We start from the raw sequence: 18704 nt of genomic DNA, 5'->3' as shown, positions 1-18704 counted from the left end.
AGGCTCGCGCCCAATCAGTCCCAATTGGGAGAGGCTCATGCTGCTGCAGTGGTGCTCGCAACTGTGAGCCCTGCATCTGGCGCCCTCCCAAGGGGAGTAGCCTGTGGGATCAGGCTGAAATCAGCTCTCCGAAATCCCCTGAGGGGTCCTGGATTGCAAGAGGGTGCAGGCCAGGCCAAGGGACCCCACCGGTGCATGATGGGGCCGGGGAGGGACTGTGGGAGGGCTCCAGGGCATGTCTGGCCCTGTCTCACCCTGTTCAGATCGGGCCGGTCGGTCGTCTGGGGAGGGACGCAGGAGGTTGGCCAGCCCAGGAGGGACCACGGGAGGGCTCCAGGGCATGTCCGGCCCATCTCACTCAGTCCCAATCGGCCAGACCCCAGCAGCAAGCTAACCTACCGGTTGGAGCATCTGCCCTGGTGGTCAGTGCATGTCATAGCTACTGGTTGACCAGTTGACTGCCCCCTGGTGGTCAGTGCACATCATAGCAAGTGGTTGAGCAGCCTTAGCATATCATTAGCATATTACGCTTTGGTTGGTTGAACAGTCAACCAGTCACCGGACGACAAGACACCTAGCATATTAGGCTTTTATTATATAGGGTTATACATAGGATGGTAAGGGTTTTTCTAACAGTTGTGAAGTTCTCTGGTTTTTTGCCTTTATTTCCTCAGTGGTTAATTACTGTGAAGGTCTCTGTTATACCTGCAGGCTGTTCTGCCTGGGAGAGTGGGTGGGTTGTGCTGACAGAAAAAAGCCCTTGATGGCCAAAGTAGGGGAAAGGCACTTTCCTTGAGCTAGGTACTTTCTTAAGCTCAGTGACCCCTCCCCAAAACTCTAATGGGAAGTCTGGTTCTGTTTTCTGTGTTTCCTATAGGCCTTAGCCTGTGATTGTTCGGTTGAGCATTACTCAGCTAGTTTCTCCATTAATCCAGTGCCATGAATACACCTCTGTGTCCTAGAAAATCTTCCACTTCTGGTTCTAGTGTCAGTCTCTGCCTTGTCATTTCAGTGGGTTTTGAGGAAGATAAACATGTGAGCTCAGTAAACCATCTTAAACCACAGTTCTCTAGAGTTTATTCCATTATAGCCCTTACTAAAGTTTTATCTTCTGACTCCTCCTTACAGGGTGGGTTCTGGACATTACACGGCATATGCGACTCACGAAGGCCGCTGGTTCCATTTCAATGACAGCACTGTGACGCTGACGGAGGAAGACACCGTGGTGAAGGCCAAGGCCTACATCCTTTTCTACGTGGAGCGCCAGGCCAGAGCTGGGGCGGATAAACTTTAATACCTCCTCTAAATCCTTACTCGTCAACTATACCGGACAAACATTTCCAATTTTCCATAAATACTTGATCCAAGATTTAATTTCATTATGCACTTTTCAATTTCCTATTTGGGGTTTAGTTTTATTTTGTCAATGGTAGTGAACCTGGGCACCAACTAATTTTTTTTTTTTTAGTTCTACCAGAAAACCTCAGCAGATATTTTGATTTGCTGCTTTAGTGGTAATAATTCAGTTTTTATATGTAGTTCCAAGAACTTAGTTCTATTGGACGTTTTTATATTAATGTTTCAGTTCTCACTTTGAGGCACATTTACATCAATGCTTTGTTGCTCTCACATGCTGACAGTAAGGCATGTTCCTGACTGGAGAGCAATGCAGCTGCCTGCTGCCCTGCACAGCTGCGCTGGAGACCGGGCTGACTCTGAATCAAGAATCACGTGTGTGTGTGTAATCTGTGGCCCATGGGATTTCAGTGACTGCTCAGGAATCATTCATTCTGCTTGTAAAGGTAACAGGGCATCATGAAATAGACCAGGTAACTGATGCTCTTGTATTTCTCAAGGCTGCTGTTTATCAGCACGAACGGAATAACTTGGTTGGTTCAGTGATATCTGTACTACATATTCAAGAATTACTCTGTTGGTTTTTAGGTTTTGAGGTATATTTTTAATGTGTGTTTTCATGGAGAAGATAGGAGTACAGAAAAGACCAAATGCATTTAGTGTTTAAAAAATCCTCTGACTCAGCTACATGGTTTTGGTGCTCCCAGTGAGATGGGAACATGGCTTTGTTTGCATCAGCATCTGTTCCCCCATTGACTGTAGCACTGGGGATAACTGCATGTCCACTTGGTCTTACTTCGCCTCTCTCCAGAGTTTATTTTGACCACCTATTTCTCAGGTAACACTGTGGGCCCTGCTTCTACAGAAGGAAATGAGTCTTTATGGCCCTATTTCATTGGCCTATCCAACTTAGCAGGGCAAGTTGAAAGTATTCTCACTTTGAATTAGTTTCTATCTCTTAGTCTTTTTAAATTTTTAGGAAAAATAGGTACAAGCACTATTCAAATTTAACTCAAATTGAAATTTGGAACTAGAATCCCATGTTATATCCCACATTCCCTCAGAGCAGACCATATCCACTAAACACTTCTTTTTAAAAAAAATCTAATTGGCTTTATTCAACAATTTATGAATCAGGTACCATCCCACCCAGTAAATAGAAAGGTGCTCCCCTCCGCTAATACTTCAGCATGACCGGGAGCAAACTGAGATCATGCCTAACCCTAACCTATGCAGGACGGTGGTCACTAGCTGCACGTTTAACTACAGTTAAAGAACTCAGTTCTTCAGTCGTTCCGGCTCGTGGCATGGGACTGCGTAGACCCAAGACATTTCCATCACTGTGTCGTTTTCTCGGATGGTGGAGTCTAAGTTTCCACTCCAGAGAAAAAAGCTTTGCCGTCATGTTTAGGTCTTACAACCTTGTCTAGAAGATAAGAGGAACGTATTTAAAGCAGTTCACAATGCTAAATTACATTATGTGAACCATTTGAAATTGTTATTTTTGATCTACAAAAATTAGTTTCACTTAATTTGATCTAACATATCAGTACCTTAATTTAACACCACCCTGATCTTGCTGAGCATCTCCTATGAACCCAAGCTCTTCTACTGTAGAAGGTGCACAGCTAACTTCTAGCATCTGCACGCAGGTCGGGAGTCTCCAAGTGGGCAGCTGCCACTGCTTCAGCAGTAAAGCCTTGGGCAGTGTTGATGGTGGTGGAGAAGAGCTGTATTTTTATACCAGATGGAATTTAGCAGCAGACTGGACTACAGCAGACCACTTGTTGGGGGAAGTGGTCCTCAGACAGGCTGGCACTCTTGGCTTAAAAGATGCACACATCTCTTTTGAATTGCTGTTGTATTTTTATTGCTTGATTTTACTTGAGCAGAATTGTTTGAATATCATGAAGGCTCTTTGGAAAAGTGATTGGACCCATTTGAATTGTGCGCTTACCACCAGTGATGTAAATGTGCCTGTTTGTATTTCAAAATTTAACTGTGTAGCCTTACCACACCTATTTTAAAAGCTGACCTTTTTGTGCTCTTCAGGGCTTTCCCTGTGCCACGCTCTCTCGGGCTTGTGTGGCTCCTCACTCAGAGCTTCTGCGGAGGCAGGGCCTCACGCCATCACGTGGCTCCTTGGACGAGAAACCTTTCTCAGAAGTCCTCCCACCTAGGTGGGTGATAGAACAGTTTGTGGCAACACAAATCTCTCTCCATGGTGGAGAAACCTTTGCTAATCCACTGTATTCTACTCAGTGTATAGTGATGACAAACGGAACAGAATTAAACCAGTCAAGTGTACTGGCCCTGGTTGAGTGTTAAATGTGTATCTCACCCGTGGAACCTACTCAGCAACGTGGTTTCTGGGGTTGGGGACATATTTATTTCTTAAAGCCAAACCTCTCCGTCATTGGTTAGTGTACATACGTCTATTTAGATATACTTACCCCACTTCAACCTCCAGCCTCCCCTAATCTCTCTCACGTCCCCTCTGTTGCTGAAGTGGCCTCTTCCTCGGGCCCTGGAAAAGCGCATGAACCGTCTGTTCCTGCAGCCAGGGCATGGGTCACCGTGACCCGACTGCAGTCACAGGAGCGCGCCCACAGCAGGGGGAGAGGTGGGCGCGGGGCGGGGTCACGCTGTAGCCCAGGTCTCTGCTCGCCTGCCTGGATGCAGCACCTCCCCCTCAGGGCAGAGTGCTGGACTCCAGACTGCCCTCCGCACGTGTTGGCTGTGCTATAATCATTTGCCGTTAAAACCCAGTTTGTATGATGCCGAGAGGATTAATTGTGCAAGTGACTGATTTCATTTAAGTTGTAATCACATCCCTTTTCTGCTTCACCCACCTGAACTGTTTTATGGAAAGTATCATTAAAAGTCTGGTCTCTTTCCTTTTGACTATTATTTCTGAACACCTTTCAGTGGAGCCAAGTAAATAATAATATCCTCCCTCAAGCTCTGGGCCTTGTCAGTCAGCCAGCAGGGGGTAAATCCTTACAGAACCCTCATCATCTGGGGCTGCTGGTGACCAGGGGTCCGGATGAGGTGGCCTGTGGGGCAGGGTAGTGGTGGGAAGAGACCCTCCATGCTGCTGTCAGGAGCCTGTGGGAGCTCACTGTGCAGAATGAAGTCACCCTGTCTCTCCTTGGGCCAGCTGCTCTTAAAGAAATGAGGTCGGCTCACCTCCTTCACAGCTAGACTCGACCCTGAGGAACGAGGTTTTGGACTCTGAGCAAAGGATACTGATCTTCTTAAGGAAAGGAAGTAAAAGGCAAGTAAGAGCTGTTAAACATTCTGCTTTACAGTAAGCTACTGAATACCACCTTCTCTGCCCCCATGTCCCCTGTAACCAGTAAAAACACAAGAACTGCCCTGTGTCCATACCATGGTTTCCTGTCACTTACTGGCCTGTTCCTGTTCCTATACGTCTTCTAAAACTGAAGACATGGGGTGGTGAACACACAATACAATATACAGCTGCTGTATTATAGAACTGTGTACCTGAGACCTGTATACTTTATTAACCGATGTCACCCTAATAAAATTCAATGAAAAGGGAAAAAATAAAACTGAAGATAGAGGTGCCTGCAGCCCAAAAGCTTTTGCCTCCAGGTCCCGTATCACAAGTTGGCAGCTGTGCTGGTCAGAGGTTGTGCAGCTGCTGCTGTTGCAGCCAAGGAGCCAAGCTCCACACAGAAAAAAGGCGCTGTTGCCATTGACAACCCAAGCCTGGGCCAGACCCCTCCCTGCCAAAATGCATGCCATGTGGGCCCACCCTGCATTCTGAGGCCCGTCTTACAGGCCCTCCCCCCAGGAGCAGGGGGGCAGGCTCTAGCAGGGCGGGGATGCAGGCTGGAAGCCACACAAATCAGAAGGACCCTTCCCAGTGGCCAGTGGCTCACACAGCCCTGCCTTTTAAGAAAGTGAATGAACTGCCTATTTCCAGGGTCAGCCCTCTGAGATGTACTCGTTTGGAAAGGACTCGGGAGGGGAAGTGAAGATCATACGGCTTTCTATTAAGCCCATCTGTGCTGCTGCAGTGAACCTTTTGAGTGGGGAAGTACAGCTAGAGCCCAAAGAGGGGCTTCAGCTGTCATTTTTAAGTTAAAATGATTAGCTTGAAGTATTAGCTAGTTCCCCTTTCCTGGATAAAAGCTTCCTTTTAGCTGTTTTGCCGATTTGTCCTCAACAGAGGACAGCTGAGACTGGCTTCTAGGAGCAAGAGAGCTGGCCAGAATCCTCTCCTTTCTCAGCTGCATCTGCTTTTAAAGGCAGGCAAAGCTGCACTGGACCTGACCAAGCTCGAGTTCCTGAAGGGGGTCCAGCATAGTTGCTTCCTCTCTCTTACTCTACAAACTGCAAAGGATTCCTGTTCCTCCCAATGCCAGTTAAATGGGAGAAGGAAGAAAGGTAGCCCCTTAGGTGAAGTCCCTGGTCCAGCGGAGAGAGAAAAGGCTGCTCACCTCACTCCTGTGGTCCAACGCAGCTTTTTACTATCGGCATTGCACCAACCAACCACCCAACCTGTACCCAAAGCCAGGCCCTCATGGCAGGGAATTACAGTAGAGTCCAGGGTCGAGCTGGGATTCGAGCAAGCACTGTTAGGAAATGGATCCATGTGTTGAGAAATCTGGGTCACTTTAGGAGGGAGAACTGAATGGAAAAGACTTTCATGCAATCTGCCAAGCGGAACCAAGGCATTCACAAGGATGGTGTGTGGTTCGCTTAAAGGGCAAACTCAGGCTAAAATACTTTCACCTAAAGTTGTTTCACGCAGTTTTGTATGAAGAGCTACTTTATCCATCCTGAGTGTTTTGAAAATATAGGCTAGATACAACAGGACACATGAGAAAAAGGTAAAGCAAGGAAGTTTAAAACAAGAAACCAGAAAGGTAAGCTACTGAAGGTAAATGTTTTAGGAACAACTCGGGATAAAAGCTGGGAGGCCAGGACACCCCTCTGCCTGGTGCAGGGCAGCAGGGTTTGAAGGCCGATCAGCCCAGCCTGGAAAAGCCATCACCACTGAGTAAAAGCAGGAGAGGCATTATCCGTGTCTGCTCACAGCTCAGGAAACAACTCACCCTGAGCTCTTTCCAGACAACAGGCTTCTTCCTACTAAGAGTGGGGCAAAACTCTGATGTTCAGTAGGAGGAGAGAAGAGCAGATCCTATTTACAGTTAGAGTCCCTCTGTGCGCAGAGCCTGCAAGCCCGGACAGAGGTGGTCTGGCTAGCCACCTAGAATGAAAATGCCTCGGGAAAAGCCAAAGAGCTCACTGCTGAACACCATTGTCAGCTAAAAGGAAAAGAAATCCCTTTTAAGGAAACTATTTAACTTCAATAGGCTGCTTTTCTGCCAGGATTTTCAATTCCTCTGAACATAAGCCGAGACAGACCGCTGCACGTATGTCTGATGCTGCCCCCCCCTCCCCCAAGCTCCAGCACCAGTTGTTAGCCCAAAATAAACCCCATTCCACAACCATATATGTCCACGGGCCCAGAGCTGGGGAGGAGCAGCAGGAGGTAGGTCAGGTCCCTGGGCCCCAGCCACACTCCGTGGCTGCTGTACACCATGCACATCACCCAGCTCAACCGAGAGTGCCTGCTGCACCTCTTCTCCTTCCTGGACAAGGACAGCAGGAAGAACCTCGCCAGGACCTGCCCCCAGCTCCAGGATGTGTTTGAGGACCCTGCACTCTGGCCCCTGTTGCACTTTCGCTCCCTCACAGAACTCAAGAAGGACAACTTCCTCCTGAGCCCGATGCTCAGGAACCTCTCCATCTGCTGGCACTCCAGCCGCGTGCAGGTGTGCAGCATTGAGGACTGGCTCAAGAGTGCCTTCCAGAGGAGCATCTGCAGCCGGCATGAGAGCCTGGTCAATGATTTCCTCCTCCAGGTGTGCGACAGGTAGGTCGCCTCCTGAGCAGCACTGGCATCCAGAGCTCTAGGAGGCTTCTGGGGGGCAGGGAAGAGCAGCTTACAAGACCAAGATGGCTCTGCCTCTGGGTCCTCAGAATAGGCTCAAGGCAGACCCTCTAGGCCCACCCACAGCACAGCCCCCAGAAGATGGATAAAATCATGGGGGAAACAAGCTCCTCTAAGCCTCACAGGTCCTAGAGCAGAGGAGGAACTGGGCATCAGCTGCACTGTCCTGCTGTCCTTCAGGCGGCTGTCCTCCCGGGCAGCCATTAAGTGCTAGGTGGGTCCCGCTGAGCCAGGATTTTCAAGGTCAGACCTCATAAAAAGATTCCTAGATTCAGCAATCGCGCCCCACCCCCCACCGGCCCCCAAACACAGTCTCCCTCCGGCAAGCAAACCCCAGGGCTCATGAACTGCAGCTGTGGAAGGAGCAGGGATTCTCTGGATTAGCTGAACCCAGCCAGACTCAGGGTAGGGGTGGTGATATATAGTCATGGTCTTCCCAATAGAAACTTATTAATCTTCACAGTTCTCCTAGGGAAGGGTGTTTTAGCCTAATTTTTCAAATGAGCAAACCAAAGCTCTAAGAGGTCGTTTGATTTGCCCACAATCTAGGATTGCCAGATTTTAGTAAATAAAAATTCAAGACACCCAGTTTAAATTTCAGATAGAATATCTTCTTGTTAAAAGTATGTCCAAATACACCCTGTATTTGATAATTCAACCCTACAACAGACAGAGGCTGAGCCATAGCCTCGTGCCCAGACCAAAGACACAAACTTCCTCAGCCAGGCTCTCCCTGAGCCTTTACTAGTCCATTCTGCCTTCAGGCAAGGAGCCTTGGCTACTGACACTAGGCTGGGCCAGCTTGTTGCCACCTAGGCCCATGGTCGGCAAACTGTGGTTCGTGAGCCACATACGGCTCTTTGGCCCCTTGAGTGTGGCTCTTCCACAAAATACCACGGCCTGGGCGAGTCTATTTTGAAGAAGTGGCGTTAGAAGAAGTTTAAGTTTAAAAAATTTGGCTCTCAAAAGAAATTTCAATCGTTGTACTGTTGATATTTGGCTCTGTTGACTAATGAGTTTGCCGACCACTGAAGGCAGCACGACAGGAAGAGAAGAAAACGGTGTAGTAGCCCACCTGTGCTTTTTAAGGCAGTAGGAAGAAAACAAGATAGGCTAGGACTAGGCCCTCACAGGACCAGGCCATTCTGATGGGTTAACAAGGTCCAGAAATCAGACCTGGGGGGTGATACAAATGGGGCAGAAAGCTTGCCCTGAAGTTGCTCTAATCCCCTAAACCAGCAAGGTTTGGAATAGGCCTCCCAGGCTACTGTCTGGGTGCAGCAAGGGCTTGGAGGTTGGGGTTCTGTGCCAAGTCCCCCAGTTCTATTGTCCGATTATGTGACCCCAACCCAAGTATTTAAACTTTCAACCTCATTTCTTCATCTGTAAAAGAGGACAAATCACCTATCTCACAGGATGAGAGGGTTAAGTGACACAGTAGCACTGGCACGTAGTGCATATAGATAAGTATCATCAAAGCTGGTTCTTTTGGCATCAGCGGGGATGGTGGTGGGGAACAGCAGGGGCTGGCTGGGCAGGGGAGTTGGCTCTTTCTCCTTCCGGTCTCTTCCTCCATCAGGATTATTCTAAAGGTTCTTAGAGGAAGGGATCACTCACCACCCTTGGGGCTTAAACACCTAATCCCCATAACCCTCCTGAAGGTAACAATTTCGTCCACTTGACACAAGGAGGTGGCTCCACAAGATTCAGACATTTGTCCTGGGTCAAACCAGCAAATCAATCACAGGCAAGTCACTGGAGCTCTCTGGGCCAGTTTCTTCATTCACAAAACAGGGTACAGAGGCTGTTGTGAAGACTAAGGCAGACATGTGAACCTGGGAGGGTGGGATGGGTTCAGTGTGCGAAATGTGGCCATGCAAGTCTTTTATTTTAGTTCTGTACCCTCTGCCCCAGGCACCAGGGAGCTGAGCTGGCCTAGGCAGGTGCAGTCAAGGGATTGGGGGAGCTGATGGGGCAAGGGACAGGGACTTACCCCTCTCAACTCCTCCCTCTGGTTACAGGGAGCCAAGGCCTGTGCCCACCAGGGGTGCTGCTTCTTCTTTTTAAATACATATTTTTATTTATTTCAGAGAGGGAGAGGTAGAAACATCAATGATGAATCACTGATTGGCTGCCTCCTGCACACCCCTCACCCTGCAACCCCAGCAAGTGCCCCAGTAAGTGGGGAATCAAACCATGGCCTCCTAGTTCATAGGCTGCAGCTCAACGACTGAGCTACTCTGGCCAGACCCATAAGTCCTTCTTGACCGGAGCAGTCTGTCTGTGTTTACTCCCTGAAGAGGACTACAACTACCTAAACTCTCTACAACCCAAATAAAAATCCTCATATCCCCATTGGCATTATTCCCTCCCTACTGCCCCACGGAGAAAACGAGGCTGAGCGGCTTAGCCAAGGGCAGACCAGTTAGGCAAGTCTAACTTTGCTCCATCAGGTCCTGGTGAGGCTGGGGTAGAGGGGTCTCCAAGCTTTCTGGACAAGCTACATCTGTCCCTGACTGTACGCCCCCTCGGCCTGGTGTGTAGTCCGGGGTCACAGTGGGGCTGCAATAACTGCCCCGTCAGCTGAGCTGAAACCAGGGCTTTAGAACCCAGAGCCCCCCACCCCGCCCCTCCTCACGGTTGGAGTGGGCCTGTCTCTAAGCCACCCCACTGGCAACCCTTCCTCCCTCTCTGCGGCCAGGAGGGGCAGGGCCTGGGCTCAAAGGCGGCCTAGCGCGCTCACCACGCCCGCTTCTCGGGCACACGGAAGGCAACAAGCGCGGAGAGATGGAAAGAACTACAGCTGTCCCTCCAGGACCCAGCAGGACCGGGGCTTGGGTTCCCCACTGGGGCTCCTGGGCCTAAGCAGCCATGCGGATTACCGTATGGGGAAGGGAAATGTGGCATCGGCCCGGGCTCGGCTCCCGGCCGCAGCATCGCAGCTAGTAAGTTCCTTAAAATCGCTGGGCTGTTCCTTCTCTGTTAAGGGTCCTGCACGCCTCCCAGGGCTACTGGGAGGACGACCGAGACAGTGAGCTCCTGCACCTGCGTGGCCGGGGCCCGCTAACCGTGTCCTCCTCGGCCCTGTGATTATCACCCTCTCTCCACAGGTGCCCCAACTTGGCGTCCGTCACGTTGTCCGGCTGCGGCCACGTCACCGACGACTGCCTGGCTCGGCTGCTGCGCTGCTGCCCTCGCCTACGCACCCTGCGCCTGGAGAACTGCGCACGCGTCACCAACCGCACGCTGGTGGCCGTGGCGGCGCACGGGCGCGCGCTGCAGACGCTGCACGTGGACTTCTGCCGCAACGTGAGCGCGGCCGGCCTGCGCCGCCTCCGTGCCGCGTGCCCGCGCCTGGCGCTGCGAGCCGAGCATAGCGCAACCATGATCCCCGACCAGCCGCCGCGCTGCCCGCATGCGCCGGGCCCGGCCCTCCGCACGCTGCTCCCGCGCTAGGCCACCGGGCCGCGGAAGGACACCGCCCACGGCGCTCGGCCGAAGGAGCAAACCCAGCTCCGCCACCTTCCAGACTGTCGCTGTATCTTCTGAGCCTGTTTACCCGTTTGCAAAATGGGCATATGAATGTCTACCTCACTTTACGATTTTATATGCAGGATAAATACGAGATTAAATGACGTGATGCTTGGAAAACACTCGCGTGATTCTCACTGAACACCAGCACCTTTCCTGCCTCCTTTCCGCAGCAGCAGGAGGCGCCTACACCCTCGGGGTCTGCTACCGCCGTCGGGGGGTCTAACCCCAGGGAGACACGGGCCACCGAGCTGGCCGGTGCGCCTGGGGCAAGCCTGGCCCGCCCGATAGGTCGGGACTTCAGGGATGCCGCGGGCCAGGAGCCCTAGGAAGGGGACTAAGCGGCTCCGGCGGCCAACCGCTCGCTCCAGCGGTCCCCTTAGCGCCCCCCGGAGGCCTCGCCCACGGCGCAGGCGCAGGCTTCCCAGGGACGTGGCCTCTGGCCAGTGCTTGCGGGCGGGGTGGAACCCGGGGGAGCCCTCCAGGGGCGACAGGGGCTCCGCTCCAGGTGCCCGGCCCCGCCGCGGCTTCGCTCCGCGCCCACACCAGTCTGCTCGCTTTTCCTCGGGCGAGGGGGGTTTATTTCTAGGAGTTATTGCACACACGATTCTAGAAATTTGCTTGTTGATGTGATTATTACATAAATTACATAGTTATCCTTATTTTTTACCGTTCTCATGTCATAAAGGAAAATAAGGCATTTCAGAAACCCAGAGTAGATAATTAAAAACAAAAGCAGCAGAGAATTAAAAACAAGCAGCAACCCTGTCGAGGTCCTTGGATAATGAAACGATTATAAACTGATGCAGTTAGGTTTTTACCTGATGGATTTGTTGAACGTGGGCACATGCCTGGTCTTTGATTTCAGGGCTTTAGTCACTTATGTCCCCACCTTTTCCCACCCAAGTAAAGACCCTTGGTCACCCAGCAGCTTCTTGGTCACAGGTACATGGGGGGAAAACTGGTTTAGTGCACAAGTCTGCGAGCACTAAAGAGTGGTGGGCGATGCTCACACTCTGGCTCTGCCCATCACCCGCTGAGACCAAGACCCTTTTACACACCTGAGGCCAGGTGTTTCCTCTTTGTGAAAGGGGAGCTTGACCCCTACTCACAGGTTCCTTAATTTGTTGCCCAAATATTGGGGGAACAGCGAGGAAAAAGATAAGTTCTATTCTCATGGTGCTTAATTCCAATGGATGAAGAGACAGTAAGTACAGTTAAGTCCTCACTTATTATTGATAGGTTCTTGGAACTGGGCAAATGTGCATATAATGAAACCAATTTAACCATAGGGTAATTGATATAAACAACTTCCTAGATGTCATAAACGTTATAACTAAACAATGTTGAATGAAACCTTATTCCAGTACCTGCTGTAATCCTATATAATAAAAGGCTAATATGCAAATGGACTGAACAGTGGAACAACCGGTCGCTATGACATGCACTGACCACCAGGGGGAGTTCTGCTCAGCCAGAAGCACGGCTCACGGCTGGTGAGCACAGTGGTGGTGGCCGGAGCCTCTCCCGCCTCTGTGATTGGTGGGTGCTAAGGAGCAAGGAGCGAGGGGTCCCAGACTGCAAGAGGGCACAGGCTGGGGCTGAGGGACACCCCCCCCCCAGCAGTGTACGAATTTTGTGCACCGGGCCTCTAGTCTTTAAGTATGGGGGAGGGGAGTGAGCACAGGGTAAGGGGGAAGCCTTTTCAAGGGGGTTGACCAACGTAAGCCTCATTTGAGAAGGTGGCACCTGAGACATGAAGGGAGGGAGGGAGGGAGGGAGGGAGCTGAGCAGCACCTGGGAGTTATTCCAGGAAGAGGGAGGAGCGGGTTCACCAGACTAGGAGCTTAGGTGCTATACTAGGGGAATAGGGGAAAGAGGGGAGGTGGGTGTGTCTAGAGCAGAGAGTGAGGAAGAAGGGCAAGCAGGAGTGATCAGAGAAATAAGGTGGTCAGGGGAAGCCATGGAGGCCTCAAAGGTAATTATGAGGATGAAATGAGAGCTGGACTTCTCCCATCCATCCTACCCTGAGCGGGAGCCAAGGGAAGGCAGACATATCTAAGTGAAGGCCTGGAGGTGCTGACATTTCTCCAGGCAGAACCTGTGGGCAAGCAAGCAGAACCCCACCCTGCCCCAACCCTTCCAGGGACTGCTGAAGGCCTGTTGCTGCCCCCTGAGCCCCTGTTTGGGCCAGTGCTTTGCCTGGAAACTGGTTGGCACTGAATCCCAGCCTGTGTGGGAAGAAGCAGTCTCTCAGGCCACCACCTGCAGTGGGGAGGGCCCACCACCAGCCTGTGAGACTAGCTACCTAGGGGAGATTTTACAGTTTACACACCATACTCCGGGCTCAGGAGACAGGTCCTGCAGGAACTTCATTTTCTCCCACTACTGCAACAATGTTGAAAAAAGGCTCAGGCTTCCAGGGGGTTAAATGTTTAAAACAGAGCCACTTAAGCCTCAGGACTTCGCTTTTGGCTTCTCTGATAAACCCCAATTCCCAGCAGGCGCTGTTTGCCCAAGTTGGAGGTTTAGTCTGGGGAACAACAGGGTTGTGGTTTCTGATTCCTCTGACCAAGGCAGGTCAGCGCCCTCTAAACCTCAGCTTTCTTACCTGTGTATTGGGATGGCTAGACGCAGGGGTCCTCAAACTTTTTAAACAGGGGGCCAGTTCACTGTCCCTCAGACCGTTGGAGGGCCGGACTATAGTTTTAAAAAAAAAACTATGAACAAATTCCTATGCGCACTGCGGGCCCGGGACGAGTCGGCTGCTAAGCAGGACAGGCAGCGGCACCCGGCGGGCCGGATAAATGTCCTCGGCGGGCCGCATGTGGCCCGCGGGCCGTAGTTTGAGAACCCTGGTAGAGAATCTTATTGCCAGGGTTTTTGTAAGGAGCAGTGTGTTTGTAGAACAGAGGTCACTGCAAGTTCAGCTGGGAAGGGGTAACCTGCATGCCTCTGAGGCCCCTTTTCCCATGGATGCTCTTTTATAAATGAGGTTACATTCCCCAGCTAACCTTTCAATGCCTAGTAACCCCCCACATACCAAGACCGTGGTGACCACAGGAATAAAGCTGTGTCCCACACTGTTTCTAGGGCTCTTAATTTTGCCCCGCCCCACCCAGGGAAGCTTTGGGTCCCTGAGCCCAGGGCCATCCGAGGTGCTCCCAGAAGGTGGGCAGCACTCTGCCTCCTCAGTCACTGCTCACCATCAGCAGCGCTGAGCAAAGCACCTGACCGAACAGTGCCCTGCTGAATCTAAAATTACTTTCTGGGTCTTCTCTCAGATCTGCACAGCACAAGGGGCACTCACTGCATGCTTAATTCATCTAGCAAACACTTAGAGGGTATTGGTCGTGGGCTGGGCCACACCCTCCCCCAAAGGACTCACTCTAGTCAGAAGACATGCAGCTTAGGGTGAGGGGAGCTTTAAGTCGCCCAGCTCCACCACCCATAACTTCTGACAAGTTATGACTTCTCTGAGCTTCAGTTTCTTTATCTGTAAAATGGGACCCTCTCTGTGACACTGTGATGACATTATGTCTAAACTAGAGGCCTGGTGTACGAATTCGTGCACATTGAAAGGAAATTAATTAGAAGGTGGCTGGCAGGGCGGGAGTGGGCAAGATGGGCTGGACACACCCTGGAGCCAACCTCCCCTGGTCCTTCTCCGGCCAGCCGCACCTGGAGCGGCGCTGGGGCTTGAAGGGTGTCTGCAGAGTGAGCGGGGTCACTCCAGCAGGTGGGGTCCCTTGGCCTGGCCTGTGGGGATCGGGCCAAAACTGGCTCTCCGACATTCCCTGAGGGGTCCCGGATTGGGAGAGGGAGGTTCTCGGGTGACACACCTCAGAATTGGGCTCTCTCCTCTCTGGTTCTGGGTGCGTCACCCCAGAACCACAGCTGCCAAGTCACCGCAGCTTAGCAGCTCCTGCGTTGAGCATCTGCCCCCTGGTGGTCAGTGCATGTCATAGCTACTGGTCGAACGGTTGGATGGTCGCTTAGGCTTTTATATATATAGATGTGTAGTGCTGGAAGGTAGGGGTAGGGAAAGGAGTCCTCACATCTATGGGGGGGTACGGGCTAGAAAAGCCAAGTGCCTGGCAGAACCCAAGGCATAGTGCAGAGGAGGGCGAGCTGGGGAGATGGGGGCCTGACCTCCAGAGGAGGTACCTAGAAACGACTGGGAGTTACCTGTGCCTTCACAGCCTCTATCAGAACAGACCACAGACTTTCCCAGCTCTTGAATGTTAACTCTTTTCATTCTGTTGTGACTGAGACAACCAATGGCCACAGAAGGAATGCTAGGGGGAAGGTGCAGAACAGGCCCCCTGACTGGAGGCTGACCTCAGGTACCACACAGCACTGGCTGGTCTGCACGGGAACCTCAGTGCCAGCAGACTGGGGCCACAGGCTCTTAGGTCAGAGGCCCCAGATTGCTCCCTGGGAGGTGGTGCTGAGGCCTGTCTTTCAGGGACACACTGGCCAGTTTCTGCAAAGGCTGTTTGGAGAGGACTGACTGGACCCCCATCAGCTCCCACAGGGGTGTACTGACAGGAAGCTGGGACTCCCAGCTCTAACCTGGCGTATCTGTGATCCAGTGCTTTCCCTCTCCTGACCCTGGATTTCTGGTCTGTAAAGGGAGAAACTGATCCCTTAGCTCGGGCTCCTCCAGCTCTAGGATTCCATGCCCAAGACTTGCTTTTTGCTAAAAACTGAGTTAACTAGATGTGGGTGTCTCATGGTTGGGAGTGCTGGGCAAAGGCCACAAAGCTGGGAGGCCCAGAACAAAGCCCTACCTTGAAGGGCCTCTGAGAAATCTTAAATTTTAAAGGCTGGAGGTCAGAGTTCTCGAGACTAGTTAAGGGTCATAAAAAAACCACAAGTATTTGTTAACTGAATGAGTCCAGCAAACAAAGAAAGTGCCCAAGCCTCCACAGCGGCCGAAAGTGACCCAAGTAAAGGAAATATCGTATCTGGCATTTCAGCTCCTCAGCTCAGGGACTCACACCTCCCTCTCTCCAGGGCTTCCAAAGTCGAGAGAATGAAGAAAAGTGACAGGCTCCCCAGAAAAGAAACGGCATATTATAAAACGAAGGTGTTGGTGCAGATTTTCCTCGTAGGGTCAGACCTTCTGAGAAGCTGTCCATTAGACCTGACAGACAGTGAGACAGGATAGTAACAAGCTAGGAAAATTCCTGGCAAATGGGATGGGGAAACAGACAAAAAAAATTAAGGCCAAACAATTTGAACAACTTCCAGCCACCTAGTAAATTTCAAGACCTTATTTCCCCTAACCACGGACACTCGAGAGCAAATAGTTTATACCTCTCCTCCCTAACCAGAGAATGCACGGCTTAAATCATCCTGGTTGGAGAGATAGAGAACAGAGACCCAATTAGTGCCATTTGTGCCAGGCAAACCCACAGACAGATGAAGTCAGGGGAACAAATAAAAACCCAATTAGAGCCAGACATACCCAAGATAAAAGTAAAACAGTAAAGCAGACGAAAAATAATCCCAAACTCCCCTGTATGCTCATCTTGGTGCATCAGCATGTTAAAGACACACCTGGAAAGCTGATGAATATTCTGCCGAAACCCTCCCCTAAAATCCTCGCCCACAGAAGAAAGATAAAAACCCTCAATAACAAAGACTTAGTGTGGGCTCCCTCTAGTGTATGCTCATGGACATGAGCTTTTTACTTCTTCCTAAACCAGCCGTGGGCAAACTATGGCCCGTGGTCCGGATCCGGCCCGTTCGGCTGTTCTATCCGGCCCGCGGAGCCGAAAGAGCGGAGGGTTCTCTTGCTCTCCCCTCCGCTCCTTTACTTTGAATTTATATTAGTTCACACAAACACTCCATCCATGCTTTTGTTCCGGCCCTCTGGTCCAGTTTAAGAACCCATTGTGGCCCTTGAGTCAAAAAGTTTGCCCACCCCTGTGACCTAAACTCTAAGGGTCCCCAGGAGGCATGCGGCCAGGGGAACAGTGGGCAATGGCAGCTTGTCCAGGGCTCACCCCCTGAACCTGTCTCCAAGGCCCCCTTTCCTCTGACTTCCCAGTGAGCTGACAGCAGCCCCACCTTAGCTCCCTTCTTGCCTACAGCGTTTCTAGGGAGCCAAAGCAGAACCCCGCCCAGCCCTCTCCTGGTGCTGAGCACTGCCTTTGTGTCACTGTCCCAGCTTTAATAAACATATTCTCAGAATCACCTGGACTTGTGTTGTGAAATCTTTCCTGCACGAAATCAAGAACCCACATACTACAGGCCAGCCTGAGGCAGACCCTCTCCTGGCCCAGTCCCTGTCCGGTAACAACAGGACCTGGAACCATGAGCATTAGCCTGCTGGGGGTGCCTCTGCCCTTCAGTCCAGAGCAAACTATGATGGTAGAGGTCAGAGCCTCACAAGGTCATAGTATTACTTTGATTTGAAATAGTCTTCGAGACAGCAGATGTACCCTTCAGCTCAGCACACCCTCAGCCAGCCCAGCCCAGCAAGAAGAGCCCCTTGTCACCAGGAACCAGCCCACAAGCTGAAGACGGTCTTTAGTGGTCCAGGATCTGAGCAGCACACAGAGGCCTCCCTTCCCTAATTGAACCCTCCTGGTCCAGGGGCCTGGGCGGTGCCTCGTGACCCGAGTGAGTGCTTCTAGCTCAGAGCCCTTCACCACTGCTGCTGACTGAGCTCTCAGATCGAGTAGTAAAAGCTTGTCTTTGCCCAGAAACTCCAGGTTCCCCAAAGCTGTGATCTCTCTCGGAGACCCAGTTCTAGTTGAAGCCTCTTTTCAATAAAATTAAGATGTCATTATTCTAAATATTATTAGACAGTCTCAGTGGGAAAGTTCCATGCACCACATTATCTTAGCCAACAAAACCATTTTCTTCTTCCAATTTCTCTTTGAAATACACACCTTCTATATCCTGCAAGGCTCTGTCTGGCACCCTTAAGCAGGCGTCAGTCTTCAAGTACACTCGAAGCAGCTTTTGGCTTGAACTTGCCGTAAATGACAGAGAAAGCCACCCAAAGGCCTTGTCATCTTCCTTTCCCACTCCCAGCAGCCAGTCTTCTGGGCTCTAAGATGGCCTTCCCCTAGAACACACGCTCACCCTGACATTCCTCAACACACAAGCACACTGCCCAGGGTCCTCCAGCGCTGGGATCAAGCACCAAGAGGGCTTGAAGTAACCTCTTCCCCAGCCCCTGTACCGCTCCCCACCATCCATCATTCGAGAACATGAAAGCCACTCATTAGTTCTCGTATTAGTTCACACGTTCACTCACTCATTCATCTGGTCACTCATCCGTGCATGCTAAGTCCTTCCTGTACACCTCCCACTTGTCCGCCCTCCCTGCAGGCATGCACGTTACCGTAAACTGCCCAGCTCTTTCATCCCATCAATTTGTTCTTCACAGGCAGGGTCAGAAACCGTATTACTTTGGTTAACTTCCTCCTTGCCTGGTAGAGCCACATGCTGCACTAGGCATCCCAGGGCTTCAAGAAAGGCTCTTTTTAGCATGTTACACTTTAAGCCAGCTATGTAGAAGGAGGGAGGGTGGTGCTGAGAAAATGGGCTGAGTGGCTAAAGCAAGGCCTCTGGAGTGAGCACAGAGTGAGAAACCCAAGATGACCGAACAAATGACGGCAGGGGCTCCCAGCCCTGGGGCCTGTGCCCAGGCAGCCTGGCCCTCTCTGCTAGGCCATCTCCACGCAAAGCCCACTCTCAGTGGGAAGGAATGTGTCTGGTGGTCAAAAGCCGTCAGAGGGAGAGAGTAGCCTGAAAGCTCGCTTTCTCTCAGTCAGAAGCTCCATGCTGGTAACAAAAGCAGCCCACG

The 18704-nt window shown here is 51.4% G+C and overlaps 2 protein-coding genes across 5 annotated transcripts in view; both read left to right on the top strand.

Moving 5' to 3' along the window:
• The window catches only part of USP3 (ubiquitin specific peptidase 3), a 112573-nt gene extending 108320 nt beyond the window's left edge, over positions 1 to 4253 (top strand). For 3 of the 4 annotated variants that reach the window (XM_080659775.1, XM_080659776.1, XM_080659778.1), the window contains one exon: positions 1129 to 4253. In XM_080659775.1, the coding sequence (XP_080515901.1) occupies positions 1129 to 1294 (166 nt within the window). In that variant the 3' untranslated portion in view covers positions 1295 to 4253. The remainder of the gene's footprint in view (positions 1 to 1128) is intronic. The other variant, XM_080659777.1, reaches the window with a different exon arrangement.
• A 2664-nt stretch (positions 4254 to 6917) lies between these two features.
• Positions 6918 to 10882, top strand: FBXL22 (F-box and leucine rich repeat protein 22). The gene is made up of 2 exons (XM_080663320.1): positions 6918 to 7267; positions 10456 to 10882. The coding sequence occupies exons 1-2, from the start codon at positions 6933 to 6935 to the stop codon at positions 10799 to 10801; spliced, it is 681 nt and encodes a 226-aa protein (XP_080519446.1). The 5' UTR covers positions 6918 to 6932; the 3' UTR covers positions 10802 to 10882.
• Positions 10883 to 18704: the final 7822 nt, after the last annotated feature.

Source organism: Plecotus auritus (genome assembly GCF_963455305.1).
Source record: "Plecotus auritus genome assembly, chromosome: 1".
NCBI classification, from domain to species: Eukaryota; Metazoa; Chordata; class Mammalia; order Chiroptera; family Vespertilionidae; genus Plecotus; species Plecotus auritus.
Note: the sequence above shows the minus strand (reverse complement) of the source record. Positions and strands in the feature narration are given on the sequence as shown.

What these genes read in the sequence shown, in the direction of transcription:
- FBXL22 (XM_080663320.1), top strand. Translation starts at nt 6,933, where the DNA reads ATGCACATCACCCAGCTCAACCGAGAGTGCCTGCTGCACCTCTTCTCC. An exon ending in CTCCTCCAGGTGTGCGACAG is followed by an intron (nt 7,268 to 10,455) that starts GTAGGTCGCCTC and finishes CTCTCTCCACAG; the next exon opens with GTGCCCCAACTTGGCGTCCG.